This window comes from Lepidochelys kempii, chromosome 2 (genome assembly GCF_965140265.1).
Source record: "Lepidochelys kempii isolate rLepKem1 chromosome 2, rLepKem1.hap2, whole genome shotgun sequence".
In the NCBI taxonomy this organism is placed as follows: Eukaryota; Metazoa; Chordata; order Testudines; family Cheloniidae; genus Lepidochelys; species Lepidochelys kempii.
Genome location: NC_133257.1, coordinates 154,240,940 through 154,267,864, shown reverse-complemented (window position 1 = coordinate 154,267,864; position 26,925 = coordinate 154,240,940). Strand labels below are relative to the sequence as shown.

Here is a 26,925-nt window from a genome sequence, read left to right as displayed (position 1 = left end):
TACTTAGCACTTTAAAAGAAGCTATTTGTGTTTTACAGGGGTATCTGCAGGCAGGCATATAGATAAATAAACCGTGAATGCAAAATTAGGTACAGTATTGCCATACATAGGTAAGGATGCAGTATTTGGTGCAGTATTGTTCTACATAAAGATATATAGTTACCTGTGCATATACTCGTGTGACAACTGTAAAGAAAATTTATCCACAGGTACTTACACATGATTAGTCAGTGTCTGTAAAATACATTTTAAATATAAAGCACTATGTAAATACTAATTACTATTATTAGGCACAATATTGTTAAGGCCCTGAAGTAGCTGGTGGGCTGTTTACACATGTAATAGTGGCATAATTTTATACTTGGGTTAGCACACAGGGATACCTTTTATCCCTGTGAAATTGACCCCTGTACAAAGGCCCAGTGAAGGCCTATGTACCAATGAAGTCCTATTTAAACACTCAAAACAGGAATTAAATGATTCATAAGCTTTATATTGGTTCTCTGCACAGGGGTGAAAATTGCCCTATATAAATAAGAGACTGACTGGTCAGATCTTTGGGTGGATTGTGGCCACTTTGCAATGCACTGCTAGCATACTTTGGCCACAGCACTCAAGCGAACGGCCCATGGAAGATAACCCTAGTGATCCTGCAGTGGCATAGTGGCTCAGCTGCTGGCAAGAGGGGTGCATAGTCACTGAAAAGGAGGCCATGGTGAGGACACCCCTACTCTACATCTACCCTGGGCTAGTATTCAGCCCCAAGTGGCTGGTATAAGCCAGCATAATTTAAAGCAGACTTAAAGCTACAGCACATTCCAGAAAAGCACACAGGGTCTGTAGGAGCTTTATGCCAGCTTTGCAGAGTCTTCCAAAATGTCCAGAGCACAAATCAAGACGTACCAGAAGATCTAGCTTGGACACGTTTCTACAAATATTTATACTGCCTCCTACTTGTAATACTCTCACTATGTTTCTTTGTGAACTGAACTGGCATGCCTCCAAGAGCATATGTTGAATGTTTATCTTAGTGTACAGCCATTTTACAAAATTCTACTTAAAATGTGATCAAATGAAAGGTAGGCATACCTGTGGGCCAGTGACCTGAAAGGTATCTTCTGCATGTATGCAAGTAATTTCAAGTGACTCTGTTCCAGAAACATGCCTCAACAAGCGACATGTCTAAGAAAAAAGTTAATATATTTTGAAGAGTAAATAATATTATAAATAAGATATATTAAAGCAGCGTACACAGCAGTAAAGTTTATTTTCTTTTCATTGCTGAGAAAAGGTGAACACCTATCAGGTACAGTAAATTTTCCAGAAATTGCATCTGGTGTAGCAGATGTATGAATTATTGGGTCAGAATTCCAGCAAGGGGTTCAAGTGAAATCAAACCATGAAAACAAGGATCGAGCTATTTTCCCCTTTGCTTCTCCTTCCCCTTTGTCCTCCTAAACCTCAGGAATTTTTTAAGAAAAGAAGTTACATTTGAGTGTGTAACTGTCTGACCTTCAGGTCAGGTATTGAAAGTCACCAGGCCTCACAGTAACATTACCCTGATCATGCTTACATGCATTTGTGTTTCTGGTAGCAACACCAACATCTAGGTTGCTTAGCACTTTCCACATTAAAAATTCTTGCAACCTTTTTTTGAGAAGGTTTAAAAACTTCGATCATTTGATGCAGGCCTGTGGATTTTGACAGGGAGAAAGCCCACAGGCCAGAGAAGTGCCTTTTCTATGTCCAGGGAAATTCTGGCTGAGATAGAAACTTTTGAAAATCATTATTTCTCTTCTGTGACTTACCTTGTCATCAAAATGTTGGTAGAAAGTCAAAGTAATACTGAATACAGACGTTTTAATGCAAGGTCAGGACTGTGCCACCACTAAATACCACTACATTGCACTGTGATCCCCAGGTGCAGGCAGCCTCTCAAAGGGTATGTCTACCCAGCAATAAAACACCCGCAGCTGGCCTGGGTCAGTTGACTTGAGCTCAGAGGGCTATAAAATTGTGATGTAGATGATTCCTCCAACAACAGCCCAAATTTAGCACATGGCTCCAGCAACCCATTTCCCCCCCTACCCATGCTGGGACAGCCTTCTTCTGCTTTCAGCTAATGTTAAGTCAAGTCCTGTAACTCAACACACGCTGCAATGCTGAGGATTCAAGGTTCGGATTCTACTGATGGTGCATGATGGGAGGGGGCTGTTACAATTTTTTTTTAAACATTTTTCCATATTAAATCCACTCACATGACATTAAAAACATTTAGTTACAAAATCTAACACCTGAAAGTTAAATTCCAGAATTTATGTTGGCCGTGAAACCTTAATTCTGCATCCTTGTGGGTGTGCATTATGACACAGTCTTTAATTACTTGAGTACATTTCCCCCCCACAGGACCCCACCTCATTCATCGCACAGGATGGAGAGCACTCAGAGAATGAACTGGGGTTGTAGAGTGAATGAGGCTATTCTCTGTAGAAGTTGTCAGGTAGGTAGAGGAAAAAAAGGACAAGGGACTGCAGAAAGAGAAAAAATGGTCTTGCAGTTAAGGCAGGTGAATGTCACATGTGAGAACTCAGCTCTATCCATGCCTATGCCAAAGACTTTCTGTATGATCAGGAGCAAGCAACCAAAATGTTGGCAGGTGGCCCCTACTGTGCATTCCTCATTTTTCTGTGTGCACAACCTGAGATTCCTGGGGCCAGATTTGCACAAGTGCAGAGCACTGAACTGCACCTGAAGTTAAACTGAAGCTATGGTGGCCACTCTGCATCTCTGCCAGTAGGAAGAGTGGTCTATAGGAATGAGAGAAGTGTTGTGAATTAGGGGGCTCACAAGTTCTAATGCCTATCTCTGCCCGATTCAGTGCGACCTCTGGCAAATCTCTGTATCAATTGTCCCCATCTGTAAAATGGTGTTAATAATGCTCTCCTACTTCAGAGGAACTGTGTAAATAAATTCACTAATATTTATGAGTCACTCAAAAACTACAATGATGAGCACCCTAAAAAAGACAACAAGAAATTAATACTTATGTATTCACTGCAGGCTTTGGATAGTGTGCAGTAATTATGGCAGATGTCATACACAAAAATATTGAACAGCTGTCTCATTCCCAGAACACTTCCCATCCTGAATGAGGCAGGGGGTTGGTGGAAATACATATCTAAGTACATGATCATATATTATCAGTGCAAATACAACCTTAATTCTTTCCCCTTGTGTAAGTGTAACCTTAACCCTGGCATTTCTTAACTTTCAAATGCTTGACTATAACAATCATTCTTTCAATGTGCATTTTTTGTATGTAATGATACTATTTTGTGTTCTTATTTTTTTAAAAATAAGATGTACAGGATATGCAATATCATCAAGTTGAAATATGGTCCTCATACCAGTATTTCCTGATGATTGTTTAATTTTCAAACGCAACAGTTTAATGCTCTATTACATGAGCTTTTGCATTTAAATTTATCTGAGCCAACGTTCCCACTGAAGTCAATGGGAGCATAGGGCGTGCATCCCAGGACAACATTTGTTCTTATGTTCTTAACAGAAAACCAAAAGAAAGGAAAAAGTCTACAATACTCATCTCTACACTGATATCATACTGTAGATTCACAGTTGAATAAATATGAAAGATTAAGAAACTTGGCAACTAAGAAATTTTGTAGAAGAAATTGTTGCACAAGAGCATTGCAATTATCCAATTAGTAGTCAAAGTATATAGTCCTCCGTAGCCAAGTAAATAACATAACTCTGTACTCAGAAAACAAAATGTCTTTCAGGAAGAAACTTAATCAGTAATTACTAGTCACATGAAAAACTTCAATTTCAAAGTTAATCTCATTTTGACTGATCTTTGAGCAAAACAGTGTCAAGTTGATCTTAAAGCAGAAAAGAATTTTTCTGCCATACTCTGAGCAAAATATATTCATTTTTGAGCAAACATTAAAAAGCAACAATTCACTTTTGGGCTGAGAAGGAACAGAAAATGTCAGCCCAAAAGAAGTTATGAGAAAGTTACAAATCCCCCCCTCCCCCTTTTTTTTTTTTGCTTGGGCAGTTGTGCTCTTGGAGCTTGGGGTGGTGAATTTTTTGCTTGGGGCGGCAAAAAACCTAGAGCCGGCCCTGGCACTCCTACAAGCACAAAGCTCTCTACCTTTCAGTTTGGTATGTTTATTAGAAGCTGGATTAATCTAAATGCCACATTTAGAAGTTATCCCCAGTGCTTCAGACACAGATACAGCAAAAGCAGATGTTAAAGTGGAAATAAAAATAGAGTACTTACTTATTTTGTGTGAGTGTGTGTCTGTATTTTATATTATATATATTTTATTTTATATGCATATGCATCCTTAAAGTTAAGCTCCTGAATTCACATTTAGGAATTTGCCTGATTTTAAGAATGCTGAGCACCTAAAAACTCCCACTGAAATCAATGGAAGTGCTTGGTTGCTTAGTATTCTTGAGAAAATAGGCAAGTGTTTAAATCTGGATTTAAGAGCCTAATTTTAAGCTCCTATTTATGAAAATCTTGGCCCCAATAGGCAGTCACAGAGGCCCCCAAAAATCAGGCAATGAGGTTCCTGTGCCCACAGCAAGCAGCAACAGGAACTGTGCAGGTGGGGCAGTGGGTCCAATTCTATAACAGTGGACCCAAATGTTTGGTGCAGTGAGGAAACTCATGCTTCACTCAGACACTATCTTCCAGGAGAATGTAGAGTCCAGAAGCGCCAGAGGTACATTCTATAGGTTAAAACACGAAAGACACCCTGAAGAACAGTTCATTTAGATAGATTTTGGCACTTTTTACATTAAATCTATTTGAAAATAAAATGAACTCACCTCAACAAGCTGCTCTTTCTGCTCTGATAGCTTACAAGTATATTCTGCTATAGCTTCTAGATTTCCTTCTACTCCTGTGATTTTTAATGCCTTCAAAACCATGTGATCTGCATGGTATCTTAGCAGGTCTGCTGCCAATGATGTGGCTGCATGGTGAAGCTTCAGTAGTAGTAAGGAAAAGAGAAAACAAGCATTGAAAGATAAACAACATGTGAAGCTAATCTACAATAAAAATACTTTAGTGATAGTAAATTCAGCAGATGACCAAGAGGCAGGAATTTAAAAAAAAAAAAAAAGAAGCTTACTGATACTAAGTTCAGAGGAAGTCTGCAAAGAATGTTTGTACCTCAGGGGCCTTACTCTGCAATTTTTACTCAAATACACAGACTAAAATCCACTCCACCCTCAAAAAAAGCTGAGTATTCAAGCCTTTTGGGGGCAGACAGAAAAACAGTTCGGGCAGGCCAGCATATAAGGATATTGCGGCCACCAGCTATGCGTGAACAAGGATCAGTGGTCCAGTTTCCATTTTTGCCTTTTTATTAGTGCCTTCACATAAACTTACCTACAGTACTTCTGCCTACCTAAATTCCTGCTATGTTTTCAATCAACTGTAGTATTCTTCATTTCTCACTGTAAATTCTTAGGTAATGTTGACCTGCGCTATTTAATATTGCCATGTTTTAACCAGAGCTGGGTTCATTGCAGTGATTAATAAAATGATTCTTGCAAACATATTCCTTGTATCACATGAGGGACTGGCAGCATAATTTTGGCAGCGTGCCATAATCTCTATACATGCTAAGGCTAGGTCCCCACTACTATTGTACTAATCAGCTAACTTTAAATAGAATTTCATGAGGCAAGCAAAAGGCATGTCCTCTGTCCCAAAGCAATCTCCCTACTGAGTTTATAAAGTGGTCTTTAAACAATGGAGGTATTATAACTTCGGAAAATTGAATCTTTCATAATGAAAATTGTAAGGCAACCTAAATATAGGGGTTGCTGCAAAGTTTTGGAACCCTCAGAAGCAGAAATAGCCTGGATCCTGATGGATCAATTTATAGAAACAGGGGATGTGGGAGCGTGTAGCAGGTCAGACTTCTCAGCCACACCCAGGACCCAGAACCTGGCCCCAGAGGACCAATCCCCTTTACTACTTCACAGGTGCAGGATAAGAAGCCCTGGAGCACAAACAGCTGGGAACCAAGACAGCACTAAGTTAGACTCACTTCTACTGAGAGGTGTTAATAGTTCTATAGCCTTCACAAACCCTTCATTAAGCAAGACTTCATTCCCCACAGAGAGGCTACAAAAGCTGGGAATGTAGAATGCAGATTTCTAATATGTCAAACCCAATGACACCCCGTTAGCTCCACTGCCTCTCAAATAATTTGCCATATCTTTGACCTTGGCTACACTGTCAATAAAGCAGAGCTTCTCATGTTCCCATTGGGTACATGTATTATATACCCTCTTCTAGTGTTTGGTTTACAGAGGATAACTATTCTGTTGCTGCCAGGTAATTTAGTAAATCTTCGAGCTTTAGTGGTAGAAGCCTGTGTTGCAGTGTTGAGAGGTTCAGGGTTCAAACTGTTGACATTACATTTGTACAAAACAGAGCTTGTTTTTAATTTTTTTTTTTTTAAGACCAACAATGGAAATATTAAAAATGACATTATAAGAAAGTTATTTAAGGTTGCAAAGTCAAGCACTTCCTATGCAAATTAAATCTGGCCCCTTTACACATATGAATTATGAGATGGTGTTAACTGCATGATCACATACTATTTTTAGTGCACAGGACGGATGGCGGTCAGGGAATAAGTCAGAATTGTGTGCAGAAGCCCCTGCCTCGTTTGCTCTAGAATAGGCAGGTATATACAGAATGAGACAGGTGTCTTGTGGTTAAAACAGGCGAATGTCGCACAGGAGAACTCTCTTCTATTGTTGTCTCTGCCACAGACTTCCTTATGATGAGCAAGTCACATCAAAATGTTGGCCGGAGGCTACTATCTGTGTGTTCCTCATTTTCTGGGTGCCCAATTTGACGCACGTGGGGTGCGTTGAGCAGTCGGTTGCAAATTAAGTCAAACTGAAGCTGTGTATGCTCAACAGCTCTGGATGGAAGGATGAGGAAAGGGATGAGAGTCAGTCGGTTCGGAGTTCAAATTAGGGTTCTGCTAATGACTTGCAGCAGAACCTCTACTCCTAGGGGGAATTCTGTGCCAAAAAGTTAAAAATTCTGTGCACAGAATTTTAAAATACAGCAAAATTCTGTATATTTTATTTGTCAAAATAACAATATAATCATGCCAGTTTCAATTATTTTGGTAATTTATTTTAAAATATCTGTCCGCAAATATGTCTAACAATACAGACAAAAAAAATTCAGAAAATGTTTTTTGACAAATAAGATTCTTTACTAGGCATATACTTTGAGTAATTCATTTAAACTACAATACAGATACGTATTTTTGGCACCGCTCACAGAAGCGGTGCAAAGTCTTGGGGGGAGTCAGGGGTAACAGAGGAGCTGAGGGAGAGGAAAGGAGCCTGGGAGTGAACCTGGAGGGTTGTTGGGTGTGGGTGGGAAAAGCATGGAACAGGTTACTTTTCGGGGGGGGGAGAGGGGCGGGATTGTTAGAGAGTTGGGGAGCCTCCCCCATGCAGACTCCTAGCCTATGCCATTCAGTTAGGAATATCTGCCTCTGTCCCCGTGTGGCCCCACAGCCCACTTCCCATTCAGCCCCCGGCTCAATGCAGTCGCCCCACTAGATCCTGAGCCCGCGTCCTAGTCTGTCCCCACCACTAGCCGGTCTGAACCCGTCTGTGACACCACCCCCTACCTGCCCTGCGTACCCCTCTCTGTTTGTCTGGTGCACCCTCACCTGGCACCTCTCCGGTTGGCTGCCCTCTCTTCTGGCACCACAGCAGCCCCTAGTGGACAAAAGCTGTAACTGCAGCACCTCTCCAGCAGAATCTATATTTTGCACAGAAAAAAATCTGCAGGCAACATGACTTCTGCATGTGCAAAGTGGTGCAGAATTCCCCCATGAGTAAACCTCAGGCAAGTCACTTTGTTTCTCCAACAATAATTCTCTCATCTCCCAGGGAGTTGAGTAGATAAGTTCCTTAATATGTTTGTGAGGCACTCAGATACTAGAGTGATGAACACCATAGAAAAGACCATTAGGAAATCACTAATTCTGTATTCAATGCAGAATTTGAGTTGTGTGCAGTAAACAAGGCACAAACCCATCCACTGAATAAGGATAAACAAGAATACCAAACAGCTGCCTCATTCACTGAGCACCATCCACCCTGTGCACTGAACGAGGCACAGTTCCTATGGGGGAAAATAAAACAGCATATGATCATTAATTAAAGACTGAATCATAATACATATGCTCCAAAGACCAAATTGAGATTTCAAGATCAACCTAAATTCTGACACTTCTAACTTTCAAGATCTTGACTTAGCACGTAAAAAGCTATTTTAAAACAGCTTTTGTCTGTAATATTTAGAGTACTTTTGAATTCTTCAAGATAAAAATGTGCAGGATGTCAGATACTACTATGAATAATTGCAGTTCCTACAATAATTATCTTGGTAAATAATTAACTTCTAGTTTTTTTAGGCTGCATTTTAACAATATCTATTGTAGCAAGATACCTGAAAAAATGTTTTTGTAAGGTACATATTTAATGTATTTCATAGAGAAAATAAGGAAGTTTTCTTCTCAATTGCAATAAGTAAAATGCAAAGAAATTGCAAAAGCCATTTATTCAGTTTTCACAACTACACGTGGATACTGTAATAATTACTGGTCAACATAACTCCTGGTTTCTTAAAAATCCTTTGAAGTAAGTACTACCTTTATATACAGTAAACTTTAATCAGAGCTATGTATGCATCCAAGAGCAAAATCTGGCACTAAACTGGCAGATTATATAGTGTTGTTGTAGCTGTGTTGGACCCAGGATATGAGAGATACAAGGTAGATGAGGCAATATCTTTTACTGGGCCAACTTCTTTTGGTGGAAGATACAAGCGTCCGAGCTACACAGAGCTCTTCTTCAGGTTTGGGGAAGGAAGCAGAGTGTCTGAGCTAAAAAAATTCGGACAGAAGCTGGTCCACTAAAAGATATTACCTCACCTTCCTTGCCTCTCTGTGGATTATACATATATGCATTTGAAAATGTACTACTTGTTCCTGCTCCCTATGAAGAAGTTTTTAATTGACTTCTACAGCAGCGCTGGCTCTGAAATTCACTATAAATCAGATCCTATAAACATTTAATTATGCAAACAATCCTTACTCTTAGAAGCGTCCCACTGATTTCTGCTTGAGTAAGTGTTGCAGGATAAGATTCTATGATACTACCTACAGGCATAAAGTTAAGACTATCAGAGTATTCAGCTGAGTCAACAGAACTATTCACAGCATGTAATGTGATGTTTATGCCTTTGCAGAGTCAGGGCCTTATTTTGTATTACACGTGAAAATAAAGGAGGTTCAAAATCTTCTTCAGACTGTGTTTATATAAGCTGTACTTACTTCTCTTTTGAGTTCATTCATACACTGGCATGTTTTTAGTATGGCTACTTCCAAGTCTTCTGTGATATCCTTTGTTTTCTGGCTTTGCTACAAGGAAAAGAGAATAAAATATTTAAAAAAAAAATACCCCAAACGATGTACAAATTATCCCAGGCTGTGTTAATGCAGTAATCCAGTTTTAAGTACATTTTCTTTTTTTTTTTTTTTTTAAAAGAAGTTTTATATTAAGAATTCATTATTACTACTGCATTTGTTTATTCATCACTGAATCAAGAGTCTATTAAAAAAAACAATTAATGATGCCACACCATCAACTTTATTTTTATTCAAGAAGGATTTTTCAGGTTTGAACATTGTGTCCTTTCTGAGAAAAAGAGGGCTTTTTTATTTAGTATGAGCTATCAAATCTTTATGCCTGAACCATCCTGTTAGACTAGCTACAGCTATTCCAGTTTTTAAAAGCCCACAGGAGTAGATTTTATAAAAACCCTCATTATTTAAAAAAGAGTAATTCACCAAATTAATGTTTGTCATTTAAATTCAAGAGGTTTATTTAATAAATAATAGACAATCTTTTTCTATGCCCTACAAATTTCAATTGTTCATGTAACGTAAGAATTATTGTTATGAATCTTTCATTCAATTTATACAAAAAGAGTGCTTTCGGGTTTGGAATTTGTGTGCATTTGCAAAACAAGACAACCTGCACAAAAGTGAAGGAGGATGCACATGGGGGCGGGGGGGAAGAAGGTAGGAGCTAAAAAGTTTCTCTTTCTCCAAAACTTGATGGGGAGGAAAAATTATCTTAATTAAGAGCATCAGCACAAGATGGATGTGGTCAGATTTAAACCTTATCTTGACTCTCTCTCTCTCTCTCTAATAGCTACAAACAGATTAACAACACAGATTCTGGATTGTGTGTGGCATAATTTTTTTTTTTTTAAAGGAACAGCCGCCCAGTCTGATAATGTATCTTTTAAAACACATCTTAAACCAATATTCCTGATTGTTCAGGGTCTCTTGAATTTCTTTATACTTTCTTTCAATTGCCTTCCCCAGAAATGTACTCCATAACAACAGGCAAAAAAAATTAAATTAAAATGGAGTTTGTAATGTTTGCTTTGGGGATAATTACAATATTCTTGTAATGCTTTTTCCCTTATGTTTCTGATATGTTCTCTCAAATTTAGCTCCTGCTTAAAGCAATTTTTTGTCTGTCAGAATGTGACACGCTGGCTCAACTGAAAAGAAAGTCTCGGGAATGTCTAAACTCCTATGGTACTGGGTGGATTTGCAGTACCATGGGAGTTGTATGTTTCAACAAGCCACTTTCATTAGAAGTTGTCAGTACCGATAAATGCCGAGTGCTTCAGAGGTAACCAAGCGGTATGAGATGGCAGTTTAGACTTCTGAAATACCAAGGGAGTCGCATGTCTAGGTTCTGAAGGTTACATACTAAAGTCTGTTGGTGTAAGCTTCTTGGAAGCAGAATGTTTCTCTCAGCTATCACAATCATGTTTAGATGATACTGAGGATGTTTTAGGTACTGAAGTATACTTGGTAGCATGGCTCTTAGAAGTGTTACCAGTAACCAAAGGAGGCTGGAACCTCAGCAGTACCCAGCATGGGACCTCAGCACTCGTACAGTTGATTTTTGCAGAGACCAAGACTTTTTCCTAAAGTGGACTCTTTATGAGGAGAACTAAAACTCTTTTTTTTAGGGGCCTTTCAAGAACCTTCTGATGCCGTTTCCCACAAAGGTTGGGGCAAACACAGTACTGAGGTGACTGGGGCACTAAGCTCACTCAGAGACCAATGTACAAGGGTGGGGGGGAGGGGGTGGAGGGGGAATCCTGGCCTGGATCTGAGACAGGGCAAAAACATTACATCATAAGTAAGGCTACGTTTATGTCATGGAGGAACTCCATGACATTCTCTGCTTCAGCCCCAAGGGCTGCGGGATGGTGGAGCTGGCAGCCAGCGGGGCCCTAACAGAATTCCAGCGACAGGCAACAGCAGCGACAGGCGGACCCCTGCAAACTCCTACCTTCTTCCCCCCCCCGCCCAGGCGGACCCCTGCAAGGTTCCAGCAACAGATGACGGACTCCTGAGGAAGCTCTCCTCAGGGATCTAGTGATGGGCGACAGCCTCATGCGGGGTGTGGGGGAGGAGCAGGATGCCTCGGACAAGTGGCTGGAGGTGTCCCGTTTTCTCTTTGGGAAATATGGTCACCCTGCAGCTTCCAACTGCCGCGGGCAGAAGGGGAACCCCACAGTTCCCAGCCACCATGGTAGCAGGGGAAACCATGGAGCTGCAGCAGCAGAAGTCACGGACAGGCCACTGCTTCTGTGCATTTTTGTTTAGTGTCCGTGACATGTCCATGATTTTTTTACTAAAAATAACCATGACAAAATCTTAGCCTTAATCATAAGGATCTCCCACTTTTGCCTAGCTCTGCTCTTAAAGTCTGAGCTAATATTGCACTTCTGCGGGACATGTATGTCCCCCAAACAACTAATGCATTGGAAATGTCTGCCACTGACAGGGATAGGGTCTCGTCAGGTGAGATAATGTTTAAATCCTAGAGATCCTGGCATATTCCCGCAACACATGCAACATTGAGAAAAATCTCTCCGTATGGGGAACCAGGAGAAGGAATAAACAAAAGTGAGACATTATGAAAGAAAACTTAACACGGATAACTACAACTAACACCAGAACTATAACTAAGAATTGCAAAGCTAAGCTTGAATAATAATAAAAGTTGGCATGATAGATCTCAGGCCAAGGTAATTGAGAAGGAACCCATGAAGCCCTGTATATCCTTAGTAGAGGACATGAAGTTGTGAAGGGTGCATGCATGGGCTGAGCAGGTGCTGTTACCAAAAATCTCTGATCCAAGGTATATGCACGCCTCAAGTGGAGCACCCACAGGGACAGTACTCAAACAAGAATCTTCCTTTCTTCTTCAAGTATTGGTTCCTATGTAGATTCATCGTAGGTGACTCCCAAGGAGCGTTTATTGAGGAGGCAGGTGCAAGGAAGTGCTCTGCACCACAGTTCATAGGATCACTGAACCAAAGGAAGCATCCTCAGCTAAGGCTTGCATCCGGGCATTGTGCCTCGTAAACATGTGAAAGGAGCCTTAGGTTGCTGCTTTACAGGTCTCAGGGAGTAGGATTCCTTGCAGAGAAGCTCACTCCATGAAGGGAGCTTAAGTTCTGGTGGAATGAGCCCTGACAGACTGAGTAATGGAAGTGGGTAACTACAGAGATCTTCTAAAGAGCCTTGCCTTATCCAGGTACAAGGACGGAGCTCTACATTCTGAGAGAGTGGTCTCCTGTCCTCCTGTTATTGTCCCCCCCTCTCACCTGGTAGGGGCGATAGCTGTTAAGGTGGCCATTTTCATCGATAAAAGTAAGAGGTGTGACAAAGTTCCTCCTCCGCCTTGGTGAGTCCTGGGCTTTTTGGTGGATTTGCTCACCTCAGAGGTTCACGGCAGCCTTCAGTTTGGCCGCTTCTGCTGTTCACTCAGCTAACCTCATCACTAGCCAGCATGGGGGAAAACGGAGAACAATCTCCGCAGTCTCTGTTGTCCCACCTAGTGGGTCAGGGACAGGCCAGATCCCTTTCCAAATTAGACCTTCCCTTCTGGTGTTGCTCAAAGACCAGCTCAACTCCTCCTGTGTCCGATCAGGAGTTGGAGGGATAGGGGGAACCGGGCCCGCCCTCTACACCAGGTTCCAGCCCAGGGCCCTGTGGATAGCAGCTGTCGACAGTGTCTCCTGAATCAGCTGCGTGACACCTACAACTCCCTAGGCTACTTCCCCATGGTCTCCCCCCAGCACCTTCTTTATCATCACTGCAGGATCTTCCTCCTGAAGCCTGATGACGCTTGCACTCCTCAATCCTCCAGCAGCACACCTTCTCACTCCCTGCTCCTTGCATGCCCTCCACTAACTGATGGGAGGTCCTTTTTAAACCAGGTGTCCTGATTAATCTGCCTGCCATAACTGATTCTAGTATGTTCTTAATTGGCTCGCCTGTCTTAACTGGTCCTAGCAGATTCCTGACTGCTCTAAGGCATCCCCTGCTCTGGTCACTCAGGGAACAGAAAACTATTCATCCAGTGGCCAGTATATTGGCTTTCTACCAGACTCCTGTACCCCACTGGTCTGGGTCTGTCACATAGCGTACAGGAAGCCAAGTGATCTAGTGGCAGGTTCCTATCCTGCAAAAGCATCAGATTCGAATCTTGATACTGATGGGAATGTTCTGACAATGTCTTTTAAGAACATTGCTGATATAGAGTGGGTGAAAATTAAGCAGTTCACCACCACAGGATGAAAGGCTAAATGTACCCATAGCGAACTAATGTACAGGCCTGATGACTTCAAGTAGAGGAGAGGAGATTGTCCAGGACAAGAAGAAATCCAGACTCCTCCAGACGCAAAGCATGCATCTGGCTCTACAGGAAGAACGGCTTGCATTTGGTAACATAACACTTTCTTGTAGAAGGTTTCTTACTATTGGGAAAAATGGATTGAACCTACTCTGAGAAGAATTTCTAAGCTTGTTGCACATCCAAAAACCAGGCTGCCAGATGGAGGGATGGTTAGTCCTCCCTTTGCTCTGTGACAGCAGGTCCGGAAATGACTGCAGGTGAACGCACGGGGGGGAGGCTATCGGCACAGCCATCGTGAACCAGAACTGTTATGGCCACCATGATGCTATTAAAATCACTGTTGCTTTGTCCCACTTGATCTTTTAGAGGGTGCGATAGGAGGGGAATGGGAGGGAAAGCATACATCAGTGGGCCTGATCATTGCATCCTGTCTGGAGTCATGCCTCAGGGCATCTTGAGAGCAACAGGCAGGGCAATGGTATTCCTGGATTGCAAAGAGGTCCCATGATGGGAATCCCCACTGATGAAAAAATCTGCTGGACCACTGATGAGTGGAGTACCAACTCGTGATCCTCGCAAAAACCTTTGCTGAGAGAGTCTGCTAGGGAGTTCATTACCCCAGCAGGTGTACTGCAGAGAGGGTGATCTGATGCCAGATGCACCAATGCCAGAGCATGACTGTTTCCCTGCAGAGTGGGGTGGACCTTGGTCCCCCCCGTGCCCCCCAGCTTTGTTATATAGTTAACAGTAGTTATGCTGTCCAACCTGACCCAGATGTTATTGGATTGGATAAAGGTCAAAAACTTTTTGCGTACTTTGTGTTGTGCTCAAAGCCGAAGAAGGTGGATGTGGAGTGTGGACTCTGTGTCCTGGTACTGTGAGCTCATCCAGGAGTGCTACCCAGCCCAGCAGAGGCACTTGTAACAAGCGTTTGGGGGGAGAGAGGGGGGCGATGGAAACAAACCGCTATATAAACATTGTCCCTCTTGTCTTATTATGGGAATGATGTCTGGAGACTGAGGAAATCAAGACACTTTTCTCTGCTTGGAGCACAAACCTTCCTCACCCAATCCCAGAGACCGCAATGGGGGGGGGGGTCACAGATGCATGCAGCCATGTGACCTAGCAGGGATAGATTGTTGTCAGAGATGAAATGAAGTTAAATGAGGTCTCTCATCACAAGGAATCTGTTCGGTGGTAAGTAGGCCCTGGTTCCAGCTGAGTCCAGATTTGTGCCAATACATTCTATAGTTGTTGTGGGTATTAAAGTGGACTTTCCTGGATTTACCTGAAATCCCAAGGAATTACGCAGGCCAAATAAGGAGGTGAATGATGCCTATATCTCCTGAAGCAATCATCCCATGAGCAGCCAGTCATGTAGGTAGGGAAATATAGGGTGGTTCTGATGGCTGTGGTGGCCGCACACCAGCACCAAGACTTTTGTAAAAACAGTTGTCCAAGACAAGAGGAAATCCAAACTCCTCCGGAGACAAATTATGCATCTTGCACCACAGGGAGAACTGCTCCCATTTGGCAGCATAACACTTTCTTGTAGAGGGTTTCCTGTTACTGGGAATGTCAAGGACATTCTTCAAAAGGCCAGAGTAAAACCTTGTACTGGAAATGCTTTACGCCCACAGTGAAACGCAGGAATTTCCTCGGCACTGGATGGTATCTATATGGAAATAGACGTACTTCAAATTGAGAGCCGCACAGTCACCTGCATTCAGGGAGGGGATTATAGCGGCCTGGGTAAAATCATCCTGAATGGCAGATGAAAATGTTCAGCTGCCTGCGGTCTAGGATGGGTCTCCAGCCAATTAGAAAGTATTTGGAGTAAAAGCTCTTCCACCCACTCCTGTGACAAGGGGGTAGAGGCTCTACTGCCCCTAACTAGACTAAAGAGTCCAGCTCCTTGCTGAGAATCCTCTCGTGAGAACCGTCCCTGAATAGGGATGAGGAAGGGGTTTTTGAGGAGGGGAAGCAGGAATTCAATCATGCACCAGTTGCAATGATGTCTAAGACCCATTTGCCTGGTATTATACACTGCTATGTCAGAAGGAAATGAGCCAGGTGGCCACCAAAAGGTTTGACGGAGACTGGTTGATAGCTCTCGAGTGTTCCATCAAAACGTCGTCTTGGTAGGCAGCTGAGTCCAGAGAGGGTATGCTGGTGGTGTAATGTCTACCACACTGCACACTCTGGTGTTTTCTTGGTGGCTCACAGATCTTCTAGTGGTAGCACTGCTGAGGGATTGGCCAGTATCTGTGCGGCAGTGACTTAGAATATTTCACGTGAGGAGCCAGGATGTATAATTGCAAGGAGCAGAGGCATACTAATCCTTAAAGGTATAAAGTGACATACCTTCTCTCACTGAAAAGGTTGTTACCCTCAAAGGGGAGATCTTCAGTTGTCTCCTGGACCTCCACTGGGAGCCCAGAGGGCTGCAGCCAAGAGGCCCACCACATAACCACTGAGGTTGCCCTGACACAGGAAGCCATATCCACTGCATCAAGTGACAATCTGTCTACCAGCTTCCCTTCATTTAAGACAGACCCCAGTTTCAGGTTACATTCCAGTGGTACTAAACTGATGATCTCTGACTGTGTGGCGTAATGAATAAAATCATATTTTGACATGAGTTCTTGGTAGCTCACAATATGGAATAGCCTGGATGACAAAAAGTTCTTTATGCTGAAGAGATCTAGTCTCTTGGTATCCTTGTCCAAAGGGGCAGACTTAGATGACAAGGGACTTCAACCCAAGTGGTCATGGAGGAGAACCAAGTTCAGGTTACAGTTTAAAACCAATATCCCGCCCCTTTGAGGGAACAAAACATTTTTTCTCAGCCCTCTTTGACAGCTGCTGTGTGCCACATATCCCTAGCAGGCTCCAAAATGGCCTAGGGAGAGCCACATAGGAAGGAGCTATGGACTGAAGAATGTCCATGGGTGAGATCCTGAACCTTTTTCAGCAATCCTCATCAGCAGTTCCTAGCACTGTCTGTTCTCATCCGGAAGGGAGGGAGAGGCCAGCACCACTGCCTCATCCAGAGAAGATGCTGCTGTCAGCACACCTGCCGGCACACTGGCTGTTCTTGCTTCTCCACTTTCTCTGAGAGGTGTGAGGCTCCTTTCTTAGAGGCGCTGTCTGCCAAAAGTTGTGCCCTGGGTTCTCACAGTCTGGAGCTCGATGACATGGATCCAAACAGCTCCTGTGTGGCCAATGGGTGGGATCATATGGGTATGGAGGTGGGCCACCACTTATCTCTAGCTCCACAGTATGTGTCACTGGGATGTAGGGGCCTCTGGACTGCTGTCCCAGGTACCATCTGTCTTGTAGCACCACAGTCAAAGGCATATCTCAGCAACCAGCAGTTTGACATTGTCAAAGCACCCATGGGCCAGCCACTGTTTGGGACCATAGAATGACATGTGGATGGTGTAATGATGCCTCTCACCAGAACCAGGTTTAACAGGATCAGCAACTCAGGGTCTGGGTAAGGCACCAGGTCCTTGAGAAGGGTGTAATGAGGTTTAGTGGGAGAACTGGCTGGGGTCTTCAGAGAGGTTGGTCTGCTGGTGCAAGCGTGGCCATGGTGGCCCTTAGTGCAGCGTGGTATGGCCGGCGCAAATGGCAAGTGATCCTTTCTAACTACAACTAAACTAACTTACATGTCAAAGTCTGGGCTAATGTTTGAGGGCTATGGACATAGGAGGGCTCTGTCTCAGATCATAGCCAACAGAAAGGATCTGGAGATCAGAGAGGAACTCAACAGTAACAGAAATTTGTCAGGACCTTCAAGGAGAGGGGTGGGTGTCACTTAGCCCATGAAAAGTAAGCCCTGCAAGAGGAGAGAATTTGGGGGATATGAGCTGGGGAGACGAAAGATGCTCCAGATACATTAAAGTCATTACAAGAATCTGATCAGTGGGGATCTCGCTGAGAACGAAGGCCTTCTGGTAGGTGAGCTGAGGCGGGGACAGAGATCGCGGCAAAGGAGACCTGCAACTGCGGTCCGATGCCCAAGGGTGTTCCGCGAGTCTATGTTGCTGCACTCTGGTGGACTTGCCCTTCGGTGCTGGGGGCAGGGCCGACTCAGTCCCTTGGCGTGGCACCTGTGGAGCCGGTCGGCTTTGCTCTTTAGCCACCGGAAAAACTTTGGGCCCTGAAGGCCCCACTGTGGGCTGGGAGCTCCTGCCACTGCCTGGGGTGGGGGGGCGGGTCCCTGATCGGGCTTGAGAGTCTGACCGCCACAATACCCCTTTGAAGCCCCAAAGTGGGCACATTGCCCATAAGCCCACAGTCCTTCAGCGCCGAAGGGCTCCGCTTCTTCTGCCACTTCCTGGGCACCAGTGAGGGGGAGCGGTCTGAGCAGAGTCTGGTGCTGGTAGTGTGCTCCACACCAAAGCTGATCCACTCAGCATGGGGTCAGCCGTGGAGGACTCCAGCGCAGGACAAAGAGCCAATTCCATTAGGAGAGTCCTCAAGTGGATATCCCACTCCTTCTGGGTACGAGGGCAAAAGGTTTTACAAGTATCACACTTGTCCTTCCTCGGGCTTTCTCCCAGACACTTGAGACGACTGTCGTGTGGATCGCTGATGGGCATCGGTTTGCTGCATGTTGAACATGTCTTAAAGCCGAGAGAGTGGGGCATGCCCTGCTTGGGATGAAGTCCCAGATGGGACTAACTGCTAACAACTATACTTAACAGTTACTTAGGTAACGCTATCAACAAACTGTTTACAAAAAAGGCTCTAAGGCACGAAGTCCACTGTGGACAAGATGAAACCGCTAGCCTTTGCTACGCAAGTAAAGGCACTCGGACTAACCACTATGGGCAGTAAGAAGGAACTGAGAGCAGGGCCAGCGGCACCTGATATACCGCTGCGTGAGCACACTACTCCAGAGGGCGCCACAGCTGGCCCTAAGAATACCACTAAGGCAGAAATCTCTGGCAAAACCCAAAATGGAATCGACATGAGCAAGTACTCAAAGAACTTTAAAAACAAACAAACAAACAAAAAATAGGATAGACTGTGATCTCATCACGTGACTCCGTGATCTGGAGTATGGGCCTAGAAGGCACATCCCTTAATCAAGCCCTGAAAGGGGCAAATACAGGATGGAATATACTACATCTCCCATATATTATGGGAAATCAGTACTGGCAGACACAGAACCCGAGTCCCTTCTGCCCAGATATACAATGGATCCTAAATGCAAAATCCATTAAACTGAACCCCATAAGGCCATCTTTTACTGGAGTCAAGAGGAAGAATGGACACTGAGGGAGAAAGTCTAAGAAATATCCCTTCCATAGGGTATACAAAGTATCTTTGTCCTGAACAAAGAAAAGCCAAGGAACTGAAGCTTTCTAAACTGCTGTCAGACTTCAGTGACTACTAGTACAGTGCTAGTAAAGCTTTATCTTGCTTAGGACTCCCCAGAAGCATCTGCAAGAGGACTTTAAACATGAAGCAATAGAGGAAAGAAAAAAAGATCTTTTAAGCTGTTTCCCCAGGACAAAGGCATTTAAAGCTGGGGTAAGCTCTACCTGAAAATTGTGGCTATCCTTGTTTATGCTTGAGATTTGCACTGGTCCAGCTACATTGCCAAATTCCCAGTGTGGACATGGTCTTAGAAAGTCAGGTGCTACGCAAAGGAATCACAGACTATCAGGGTTGGAAGGGACCTCAGGAGGTCATCTAGTCCAACCCCCTACTCAAAGCAGGACCAATCCCCAATTTTTGCCCCAGATCCCTAAATGGCCCCCTCAAGGATTTGAACGTTCAACCCTGGGTTTAGCAGGCCAATGCTCAAACCACTGAGCTATCCTTGCCTCCCTCCCCTGCTTTCTGTAATGCTACTTGTGTATTCTTCGACATGCGAGTATGAGTGACACATGATCCTTGTTCAAAAGCTTTAAATATCAGTCCATAATTTTTTGTAAAAAGTAAATGGTAAGTAAGGTTTCTAATTAGACTACAGATTAACCCAGAGATGGGCAAACTACGGCCCGCGGGACCGTCCTACCCGGCCAATGAGCTCCTGGCCGGGGAGGCTAGAACCCGGCCCCTCCCCGCTGTTCCCCCTCCCCTGCAGCCACGCAGGCAGTGCAACTTGTGCCTGCCCACTTCCAGGCTTCCCAATAAGCCTGTCCTGCCACTCTGAGCGGCATGGTAAGGGGGTGGGGGGAGGGAGGTGTTGGGTAGGGGGTTCGGGGGGGGGCAGTCAGGAGACAGGGAGCAGGGGGGTTGGATGGGGGTGGGGTCCCGTGGGGTTAGGGTGTCCCGGGAAGGGGGGACAGGGAGCGGGGGGGCAGTCAGGGGACGGGGTCCTGGGGCGGCAGTTAGGGATGGGTCCCAGGAGGGAGCAGTCAGGGGACAAGGAGTGGGGGTTGGTGGATGGGTCGGGGGTCCCGGGGAGCCTGTCAGGGGGCGGGGGTGTGGATAGGGGTCAGGGCAGTCAGGGGATAGGGAGCAGGGGGGTTGCATAGGGGGTGGGGTCCCGTGGGGGTGGTTAGGGGCAAGGGTTCCTGGGAAGCGGTCAGGGGGCAGGAAGTGGGAGGGGGCGAGGACCAGGCTGTTTGGGGAGCCACAGCCTTCCCTAACCAGCCCTCCATACCATTTCACAACCCCGATGTGGCCCTCGGGCCAAAAAGTTTGCCCACCCCTGGATTAACCCAATATCTTCCAAAGTGTGGGACACAGCCTGGGAAAGCACAGAGGAATCTACTCGAGAGAACCCAGGCCTCTCAATTATTCTCCAGAGCCTCAGCTTCCATTAAAAACATCAGTCTCCACCTGTTAAGATTAGGAAGAAAACCTTGAAAATGTGACCCAAATATGAGCGTGATGTCTGTCCATTTGAGGCACCTTACAGACTAACAAATTTATTTGAGCATAAGCTTTCGTGAGCTACAGCTCACTAACACAGCTGCTACTCAGAAACCTGTCCATTTGAGTGGACACTCATTCTGAGCAGACTTTCAACATTACATCGGAGGGCTGATAGGGCTGCACAATTTTTTTCATATTCCTGAAAGGGAATTTAGCTTTCAAAAGTTTTGAACGTTCTGGATTAGCCTGTACACTGAATTTCCGTGAAACAAAAAAAACTGACCACCTCTACCAATTTAAAACCTCCACAAGTAACAAAATTATTTTTGAACACTAAAAATACTGGAAAAGTAGGACACATGACTAGGTGTTCCATTAGTATATTTTAAAATATTCCACTGGCTACTACTTTTGTTTTTAATTAAGAAGCTAATGCTCTCTTTTTTTGGGAGAGAGAAAATAATTAAAAGAATTACTGTTGAGTAATGAGATAATCAAGTAAGGAGCTACAACGGTCTCTGAAAAGAATGCCATGCAATTGTTCACCGCAAGGATGGTAGCCAGAATTCAGAGCATTATGGGGTCAGAGAAGGAGATAGACTAAAACAATGGAAAACTACATTGCTCTTGCAGCCTTGAGGATATTTTAGAGGACTGGGGTGGAGGTTGCTATAAAGAACTGCTTTTTGATATATTACATGCATTCTGTTTTCTTAAACCAAAAAAGACGAAAAGTCTAAAAAATATGTTTTTCTTTCCAAAGTATAGATGAAAAGATTTACTTTGCTAAAAAGCTCTTACAGCTTGCATCCACACTGAAACCAGCTGCTCTAGTTCCATTTTAGCCTGCTTGGACTGCTCCAAGATGCGTTCTCTGTGTTCATGGCTGGTGTAGGCAGAATCAGTAAAATCTTCTGTGTGTTCCAGAATGAGTTCCAGCATTGTTGAAAGATTCTCCTTAGAAAGAAAATAAAGATTCTCCCGAAGACCTTCCACCTTATTCTGTAAAAGATAAAATTCAGTTCCCTGTGAATCACTCATGTAAATACAGATAGTGCATGTATCGTGCCTCTTCTCCCACCCTTCAGCTTTCCTTTAGCCTATTGTTCTCACTTTCTGCCAATGAGAAATTATTTTCCCCACCCGCAGCCATCCATTTTGTTTCTTCACCTACTAGCACCATTAGCAATGTTATTTGTATCTCACCACTGAAACAAACAGCAAAGTTAAGCATATTTCAATATTTCTGTGCTATAATAGTTCTGCTGTGAATAGGAAGATAAACCCAATCTAGTGACTGTTGCTAAACATAATGTGGTATTCATGTTTTGTTTGGTCTTTTACACACCCTCCTGCATTCAAAATTTTTATAAAAATTTTACATATAGTAAAGTGCATATTCTTGGGCAGCCGCATCATGGGAATCTTGACCAAATTTTAGGTGCAGGGATATAGAAAGAAGAGTAGCACAACCTCCAGGGAATGGATATATCAGATAAACTCAAAGTCAGGATGCAAAGGGCCAAAAGAGCCTCTCCCCTGATTGCCATCCTGAGGAATAAATCTTGGGCAGGACAGACTGTCAAGTGTTCAGCTAAGAGATCCATTTAATCAGAAACATGTTCTCGGGGGGATGTGATATCCAATGGAATTTTAGCAGAGCAAGATTAAATGAGCAGAAGAGATGATTTTGGATTGGAACAATTTCTTCAAAATGACAGTTTGCTCTTTTACACTCTTTTCACAGAAGGGTGATGTTTTTAGTGTGTAGCTTTTAAAATGTTAGAAGTTTAATTACCAATGATCAACTAGGAGCTTCCTTAGTCCACCTCCTAATGACTTATTTTAGGGAAACGCTGGCTGTGACATTGTGGGTACATCTACACAGCACACTAAGCCCAGACCTGTGTGACCCATGCCTGCAGACTTGGCATTTCCACGTCTGCCCTTGAACATCCACAATGCATTAGAAACCCAGGCCTAACAGCCATGCTGGAGCATCCATACTACAATAAGCAGACCCAAGTCAAAGCTTCAGCTTTTGTGGGTGTGTGGGCTATTGCACTTTTGCCAGCTGTAGCTGTTCTAGGGCTTGGTTCACAGAGGGTGTTGGGAGAACTTGTCTGTCTATCCCATGGAAGTTAATTGAGTGTGTTTTCGGTGGTCTTACCCCATGAACACATCCTATCAACCTATTTTGTGTCCATATACTCCCAGCAGCCAGAGGAGATAGAGGTACTGTCATTTCAGTAACAACTCAGCTGATGCTGCTTATGCCTCTTGCCTTAGCCGCAGATTTCCCCTATTTATACCAGTGCTTCTGGAGAAGGGCCGCAAGCACAGACTGGTGGGATCACATTGTCATGTGGACATGGGAATGACCAACAGCAGGTCCTGAACTTTCGCATGAAGAAGCAGATGTTCCGGAGGTTTGTGATCAGCTTTCCCTATCTTCCAGCACCAGGACACCCATATAACAGAGGTCATGCTGGTCCAAACACAGGTCGCTATAGCCATAGGTATGCTGGCTACCCCAGACTGCTACAGTTTGGAATTGGCAAATCAATTGTGAGGATTGTTGTGGCAGAGATTTCTGAGCAGAGGATGTACCCAAAGGTGATGGGCATTACAAATGTTCCTGAAATAATTGCTGGCTTTCAGTTAATGAGTCTTCCAATCTGCGCCGGGACCACAGAGGGACTCATGCCTATAAATTATACACTGGAAGCATGAGTACATAAACCACAAAGTACTACTCCATCGTTATTCAGGCCCTGGTCAACCACAGGGGCAGATTCATGGACATTAATGTTGCATGCGCTGGCATGGTGCATGATGCCGGGGTCATGGAGAAGCTGGGACATTATTCCCATTGAATGACATGCTGATAAATGGAGTCACTGTCCCTACTGTTATTCTAGGAGATCCCACTTACCTGTTGCCATGGCTTATGAAACCATATCCTCATTTCAGAGGACCTAGCAAAAGAAGGTTCAGCTACACACCTCAGTAGCTACAGGAAGGTCCTGGAATGGAACGTTAACATCGTTGACTTGCTGCTTTATTCACTCTCTACATTGTTCTGTTGTCCCCCTGATCTCCAACACTGCCATCTGCTTGGATACAGTTTCGTAGACATGATTATTTCTTGTGCTCTTGATGAAGTTGAATGTTTTGCTCTCCTTGCACTAGAGTTTTACTAGAATCCAGCTCTGTTTCTCAGGCCAGCTGGCAATGTGCTTGATGCAGGACTTGATCTTACTGCTGGCCGTTCAAATACATGCTGGCATTGATTGTGTTTTCAGCTGAGCAGTCCATGTGGAAGTGAAGGGTTAAATGCCAAACAGCTGCATTTGAACCAGGACGTTGCTTTCAGTTCCTGGGAAGTGAGTGGAAAGCTTTGGGATTGAAGGGCTAGGAAGCACAGCCGCAGAGGACTGTGGGATATCATTGTTGGATTCTGAATCTGGCAACCTGGACTTGACCTAGCAGCCACATAGCAATGCCTGAGGCTTTGAATCATTTCAAGGGGGACTGAGGCTCTGACACACACCCCCCTCCCCCCGCCCCCAGCAAGGTCTGTGAATCCGAGTGAATGATTTCAGTGTGGACAGAGGCTGGGCTCTGACATAGGTTTAAGGCCAAGCCCTGAGTTAGTGCTGTGTAGACATACCCTACTATCTGGGCCGCCTAGGAGTGAGAGTTGAGAACAGCACTTCAACATAGCATATAGAGCTGAATACATTTTGATCTACTCCCCTACGTGTTAGAAGTGGTTGGAATACTAGCAGGATGATGTGCAGTGGCAGCATCAGACAAACCATAACCATCTTTTTTCAAACTATAATGAACTTCTGGGAGCTTTGTGCAAGGCTGACATTGGAAACTGCCACTCATTCAAGATGCAGAGAAATTAGTTTCCTAGTGTACACATGTATTTTTGAAATTTATGCTGTAATCAAATTCTTTTAAGCCATAGAATAATAATACTGTCTTTATCCTTACCTTGAATTCTTTGATGCTAGTATATATACTTATGGGGGCCATTTCATTCTCTCCACTGAGTCTAGAGTCAGTTACAATCTCTATTACTTGCTCCAAAGCTAATCTCATTCGGTGAAACACTCCTTCTTTGTTTAAAAGAGCAGATTCACAGTCAGGATGCCTCAGACATGTCTTTAAAAGTAAATTTAACATATTACCCAAAAGTCCACATGTAATATAATGAAACAAATACTCATTTCTATACCCAGCCTAAAGCACAAATGTGTAATGTTATTGCAAATTCCCTCAATTAACTCACTATTGCATATGGCAACATTTTTAGCATTACTCATGGAAAAGCTTCTCTCCAACATCATTTTATGTTCAAATTTCTTTTGTTGCAATCTTTATAAATATAGCTGGGGAAACAGGGTTATGTTATTCCCACCAGCTATTATAATCTGTGGTTTACCACACTGAGTAAAGTATGAGAAGCCTTACCTTTGAAGCAGTTAGAAGCATCATGGTGCATTTCTCAAGGACAGCCCTAGCTGCTGCCATTCTAGCTTTTTTCTTTTCATCCTTTAAATCCTATGTAAAGGAAATGAAAACACTGAGTATTCTTGGATGATAGCTGAAGAAATTAGCTGCTTATAAACAAAGAAAAGAACCAACAAAAAGTTAAAAGTTGTCTTTTTTTTTTCAGCTACTTTATGATGTGTGAGTCTTGAAATATCAGTCTATCCAACAGATAACTTCTTGGAAATCTAGAATACATGCAGAATTATGACATCACAAAACACAAAAGAAGAAACCTGAGCAACTGAAGGGAAAGACATTTTATGTCAGACTATTTGAAAACTATATTTTATTTCTGTTAACATCCATTTGAGTCAAACTCGTGGAAGAAAAGGTCTCCGATATATTCAATATCCCAGATCCTCCAGCTATGTCCTAAGAAAGTTCCCACTCCTTTAATTTGCTAATCCAAAGGAGTCCTCTTGAATAAACAGGAAGGCAAGATATGACATTTTAATGTAAAAACTAAGCAAAAAAATCCATCCCAAAATAAAATGGTGGGCAGGGAAGTGAGAGTGAAAGGTAGAGGGAGAAATCAGATCCTCAATACATCATAAAGCAAATAAGAAGCATAAACCAACTACCTTTTTGTTAGGTCACCTTTGAAAAACTCGCAAACCAAAGAATGAGAAATCTTCATAAAGGAAGAGGCTATAAAATTATTCTTCTTTTAAAAAGAATAGTATTACGTAATTACAACCTTGGTGGTTAAAATATTAAGTGCATAAAATTTTACTTGATGAAACACTTAAGTGGCTTAGCTAGAAACCAATCTATTTGTACGGAGAGGAACTCAATAACAGCAGAAATTTGTCAGGAAGTTCCCAGGAGAGGGGTGTGTGTCACTTAACCCATGGAAAGTAAGCCCTGCAAGAGGAGAGAATTTGAGGGACATAAGCTGGAGAGAGGAAAGATGCTCCAGACACACTGAAGTCATTATAAGAGCAAAGAGTTAAAGATGAAAAAGGTCTTCCACACACCAGCAGAACTCAGTTGCATAGTGTCTTAATCTTTAAAGAAATGAGGGCCCTTTCATCACTCCAGCTCAAATACTCTTAAGTTCTTCTTTGAGCAGATGATCACGTGGGTGCTCAACCGTACGCTGTACACTTGCCTGTGCACTCTCCATTGGAAATTGTAAACAGCAGCGTCCACAGGTCTATGCCTGCACAGTGCAGCACCTAGTGCTCCAGGCAAGGGCATATAGCTAGGCGCAGACTCGCCACCACTCCAACTCCTGCTCAACCACCTGAACAATTGAGCAAATAGAGCAACTGCAGAATGCTGCTTCCTAGATGTGTTTTCACCTTTCTTACTTATTTGCTTCAATGACTATTTTTTCCAGTTTTGTTAATTTTTCTTAGTTGTAGCACAATTTTGTCCTTGGGGGATTTCCCCCTCCCTAAATTTCTTGACCTTGCAGGCTTTGTGGTCTATGGCACTTCCCTGGACTACGTCCAAGGCCTCAAGGTACAAGCCCTACCAAACCTGCCCACAAATCTTTTCACCACAGCAACAGGCACTCCAGCTGTCTACAGGGCCTTGGAGAACCTCACATCCCATCCAAATGCAAAGTCTACACGGAGTTTAAGGGCAGGTCCCACAAGGATAGAGAAGCTAGACTCAAGCTCTTCCTAACGGAATGCTCCTTATCTCCGGCGGAGTCCAATTCCCTCTCCCCCGCCCAGTACA

At 43.6% G+C, this 26,925-nt stretch overlaps 1 protein-coding gene across 2 annotated transcripts in view; it reads right to left on the bottom strand.

Moving 5' to 3' along the window:
• The window catches only part of CTNNAL1 (catenin alpha like 1), a 127,152-nt gene that overhangs the window by 42,055 nt on the left and 58,172 nt on the right, over positions 1–26,925 (bottom strand). For both annotated transcript variants that reach the window (XM_073332471.1, XM_073332472.1), the window contains 6 exons: positions 25,156–25,245; positions 24,676–24,846; positions 21,472–21,672; positions 9,423–9,509; positions 4,861–5,019; positions 1,090–1,182 (listed from right to left, as the gene is read on the bottom strand). In XM_073332471.1, the coding sequence (XP_073188572.1) occupies positions 1,090–1,182; positions 4,861–5,019; positions 9,423–9,509; positions 21,472–21,672; positions 24,676–24,846; positions 25,156–25,245 (801 nt within the window). The remainder of the gene's footprint in view (positions 1–1,089; positions 1,183–4,860; positions 5,020–9,422; positions 9,510–21,471; positions 21,673–24,675; positions 24,847–25,155; positions 25,246–26,925) is intronic.